This window comes from Vanacampus margaritifer, chromosome 11 (genome assembly GCF_051991255.1).
Source record: "Vanacampus margaritifer isolate UIUO_Vmar chromosome 11, RoL_Vmar_1.0, whole genome shotgun sequence".
Taxonomy (NCBI): domain Eukaryota; kingdom Metazoa; phylum Chordata; class Actinopteri; order Syngnathiformes; family Syngnathidae; genus Vanacampus; species Vanacampus margaritifer.
The window spans coordinates 16,627,768-16,632,692 of NC_135442.1; the positions used below are offsets into that span (position 1 = coordinate 16,627,768).

The 4,925-nt window shown below is 42.3% G+C and overlaps 1 protein-coding gene across 1 annotated transcript; it reads right to left on the reverse strand.

Annotated features, from left to right (window-relative positions):
- Positions 1-230: 230 nt before the first annotated feature.
- Positions 231-4,575, reverse strand: gpr183a (G protein-coupled receptor 183a). Its single transcript, XM_077580213.1, has 2 exons — positions 4,455-4,575; positions 231-2,869 (listed from the first exon to the last, which is right to left on the reverse strand). Exon 2 carries the CDS (start codon positions 2,855-2,857, stop codon positions 1,727-1,729), a length of 1,131 nt encoding a protein of 376 aa, XP_077436339.1. The 5' UTR covers positions 2,858-2,869; positions 4,455-4,575; the 3' UTR covers positions 231-1,726.
- Between the last annotated feature and the right edge of the window lie 350 nt (positions 4,576-4,925).

Below are 4,925 nucleotides of genomic sequence, written 5' to 3' on the forward strand. Positions count from 1 at the left end.
TTGGTGGACAAATAGAATTTCAGTTCACAACAGCAAGTATACATAAAGTGAATATCTTTTGCTTTAGCTGTGTGCTAACACCTGCGGTGAAATTGCATCATAAGCACATCCACTAAAACATAATTGTAAATGTGTTTGAAAAATGACAAATTTAAACTTTAGGTGAGACGTGAAAAAAAAAACTGTGTGTATATTCACTTCAAATGACTGAGATGACAGTGGCTCAAAACTTGAAGCAGCATTTTTTTTTATTGAATTGTTTACAAATGATCTATGTACATTTTTCTACTACAGTTTTATAGAAAGTGAAATATGCCCACAATTCTGCCTTGGTCCTCTGGAGATGAAAACGTATCACTGTCATCTTGGTTGCCTACTTCCTTGTTGTAGCCCTGTATGATTAATTGCATTCGTGGAAGGTGGGAAGTCGGACATATGCCACTTGGATTTTCCTAGTTCCGACCGCAAAGCATTCAAGACAAATGTCAATTAAGATGTTTCAGTTTATTTTTCTGGTTAATAAAGTTAGTCCAAATCACTTTGGGTTACGTGAAGTTACTTATTTCCAATAACTAAATTAATGTTATACTAAATAAATATGCCATTCTCGGTACGGGGGTCGCCATTGTCGAGTGACGTCGGATTGAAGCAGGTAAGGGATGTTTGGTCCCTTTTTCCCCCCCAACTTTGCAACTAAGATCTGAGTTCAAACGAGCGTTCCCGTGTACACTTCCTGATATGAAGTCGGAAAAGTCCGTCTTCCCACCTTCCTTGCATGCAGCATTACATAAACATCTGACGCCAACAAGTTGTCTTCTGCTGTTCACATTTTTTATCTCCATTCATTTGCTGCTGTAGAGTGCACTATATTATAGAAACGGAAAGTCAAGTACTACTCTCAGAGATGGTAAATAACTTAGCAATGCTAATGCTAAGAAATGGTGATTTTATATTTGATCACAGTTTAATGATAAATCGTGTCATCATTGGCGTGTGCTTGACAGCCTTTGGAGATTCTTAAAAACAGCAATTGGTGTTTTTCTAAAAGCACCCTATACAGGGAATCCTCGAGTTATGTCGTACGCGACCTATGTCGTTTCAACTTTACGGCGCCCATGCCTCGCCTATAGCATTTTCTTTTTTGTTAATTTCCCACAGTAATCACGCCATTTTACTGTTATTTAAAGTTGTGTTGTTGTTACCTCCAGCAATGGACGTCCATCGAGCAGGTCGGCTCACCATCAGGCGCGTCACATTTCTGTGTTTAAGTTTCTGTTAGCTTTGCCGTCCGTCAGCAATGAACGTCCATGCGGAAACACAAAATGTTGTTTCCGACATTTCCCATGTGGCACAAATATGTTTTTAAAAATTACTGTACGAAGTATTTTGATGTAAATATCAACTTTAACTGTAAAAGTCGAAATTCGGGTTACATTGCCACTGTAAGAACGCAACTCGTCCGTAACTCGAGGACTCTGTACATTTGAACAAAGCCACAACCTAATTTATTATAAGTGACTTCTCAATGTTGCAGCTAAATGAAAAAAAATCTAAAGTCAAAGTTCATAATCTGAAGTTGGTCAACAAAGTACTAAGCTCTTCTTTTTAGAAACCATCTGGTCACCCAGATGTTGCCTATGATGACACCTTTGAAAATCTTCTGGTGGACATCGACCTACCATCGCCTAAAAAGTCTTTGCTTCGGTCCCTTCACCATTCTTCTTGTTTACACGTACAGCTGCGATCTCCTCTCCATCAGCCTCTCGTTGGCTGAGCCCGAAGCAGGACCGCTTAGCTCGATCTTGTTGCCATCAATGATGTCCTTGGACGAGATTTCAGGCGAATTTCTGGCAACACTGGAGACGGACATGCTGACCTCCAGCTTCAGCAGCTTCATGAGCTTCCTCTTGTAACCCTTGCAGGCAAAGAAATAGACAAAAGGGTCCAAGCAGGCATTGAGGTTCATCAGAACCACCGTGATGTGCAGTGACACCTGGAAGGCAGTGAGGTCGGTGCAGTCCGGGCTGGACACCAGCTTGCGGACCATGTACTGCATGATGTTGATGTGATAGGGACTGTAGCAGACCACGAAGACCAGGGACACACAGCAGATGACGCCGATGGCCTTGCGGCTGCTTCCCGACTTTTCCGTTAGGTGGTTGGTCTTCGCTGTGGAGTGGAGTTTGGAGCAAAGAATCGAGTAGCACACCAGGATGGTGATTACGGGGATGACGTAACCGAGGAAGACCCCGCCGATGAGGATAGTGGCTATGTGGTCCACCTTCTCGAAATTAGGGTATTCCATGCAGGTGATGAAGCCGTCCGGTTCGGCGTTGGTCATCGGCATGCCAAGAAGTGGGAATGTCTGCGCCAGGACCAGCAGCCACACGCCGACACAGATGTAGCGCACGTTGCTAACGTTGCGCAAGCGGGAAAAGCGCAGGGGTAGGACGACGGCGATGTAGCGGTCGATGCTCAGGCAGGTCATGAAGTTGACCCCGGCGTAGGTGTTGATGTAGAAGATGAGGCCTGAGATTTTGCACAGAGCCTCACCTAAGGGCCAGTGGAAGCCGAGCGCATAGTACGTGATCCTCACGGGAAGCGAGAGCGTGAAGAGGATGTCTGAAATCACCAGGTTGAGCGAGTACAACGTTGTGGAGTTCATCTTTTTCAGGTTGGGCCGGATGACGTGGAGCGCCAGGGCATTGCCCAGCAGGCCCACCAGGAAGACCACGCAGTACACGAGTGGCATGAAGACCCGGGCGTAGCGCCTGTGGGCATACAGGGTGTCGCAGGTGGAGGCGTTGAGAGCGGATGGATGGTCACCGATCACGGGAGGAGGGTTAGAGCCCATCATGGTGTTCTGATTCTTTGGAAAAGGAAACAGAATAAAATGATGTTGTTTGAATGTTAAAAAAAGACCGCTTAGAGAAACACGTGACCTGGAGCGTATCCTGGCTAATTTTGGGCAAGAGGTGGAGTACATCCTGGATTGGTTACTAATCAACTGTAGGGCACGTTTAGACAACCAATCATGAACCATTCACTGCAACAAAAAAATAAAATAAAAATTCTGTTGTTTTTACGGGGGAAAAAAAACTGCCAGCTGTGGTTGCCAGAGAAATTCTTTAAAGTTTGCTTTGAGTTTTCTTTACAGTGAAAACGTAAACAATTTTACAGAACTTTAAGTATTTAAAGTACAATAAATAGTAACTGCTTCTAAATATTACTGGGATTCTTAGTAAATGGCACTTCATTTCTATAGCGCTTTCCTACCTTATAAGGCCCTTTAAGTGCTTTGCATTTTGACTACTCATTCACCTACTGACTACGTTTACATGCAGGTAATAACCCTTTTAAGGCCATGTAAACACGCACAGTTACCCGAATATGCTCTTATTTCAAGTATAGTGTTCCCCCGGTAGATTGTGGCTTCACCTACCATGGCCCCGCTAGATTGCAGATTTGTAGTTGTCCATTGTGGAAATCCCCACTATTTAGTGGAAATCTGTGGTTTATAGCAATTACTTCTTAGTTTTCTTACATATTGTAATCCTTTTTATGTGGTAAAGTGAGTAAAGTCAAATCATCTGCAGCTGTTTATGTCACGAGTAGTTAGTGTTTGTTGGACCGCAAAAGGAAAGAGCAGATCCAGCCAGGGCAAAAGTAACTCAATTTTAATCAACCAACAAAAAGCGCACAGCACGTGGACAAAAAGCTTACGCAACAACTCAACTGACTCATGTTTTCTTCAAATTCAATAAAGTTTTAATCTATCAAAAAAAAAAAATAGATTATGTATCTTGATTTCCTATTTTATGTATTATGTAATAAAATAACAGTTTGCTTATAGGTTCATCATTTATTTATTTTTGTATTGATTTCTTTGATTTAATTTAACTGAAAACAACTAATGAATTGAGGCCAGAAATGAGGTGACAAACTAGTTTTAGCCATTTAATCCAATTCCGTGTTTACTTTCAGCTCACAGCAAATGTAATCCACATTGTTGGGTCAAACTGGCCCACCGGAAGCCCGCAAACAATATCGGATGACCTTCGACGTGGTGGCAGAACGTCGGTGCGCATCAGAGATAAAATCTCCCTTGCACACGAGGAAATTGACTTGCCCTCTTGCTGTTTGTTTGCACTAGCTGGCACACACAAAATGTATGTAGTAGACGTTAAAATTAACATTTTAACTGTTTTAATTATGACTTTGATGTTTTGAGACAAATCACATTTATTTCTCAAACATTATAATTAATTGACAAACTTTTGTCAAACTGTCATAATGGTCTTCTTTTTCTTTTCTTTTTTTTCCCCAACAGTAATAAACAGGTTTTGTCAAACCACTTATGTTATTCTAATACATTCCATAACTGGATATGCAACACAGACCTTTAAAATATTATGGGCCACTTGATTGAATCCAAGCGACAGAAGTGATCTTACCTCAAAGTTGCGTGGTGTCTTCGTTGGCTCCACCGCACATGGCACCAAGTATCAGATACAACCAGGCGGCTTCCCTTTCAGTTGGCCCTCCTGCAAGCCACATGCACAAAACAAGACGTGCTGATTTGCTGCCAGTGACCATGGTGACAAAATATCCTGTTGTTGTACACACACACACACACACACACGCACACACACGCACACACACACACATACCCACACACACACACACACACACACACACACACACAAACACACACACACACACACACACACACGCACACAACCACCCACCACCACAAACCCCACCACTTTACTACCGCCCTCCCATTCCATCCTTACATTTACTTATACATATTATTTATCCTTAAATATAGTGAAAAGTTATTAGCTGGTTAAAAACAATCTGTTCTTGCACTTTTGGGAATAAGTTGTTACAGCTGCATAAAAAGCTGTGCCACACTTCCCAAA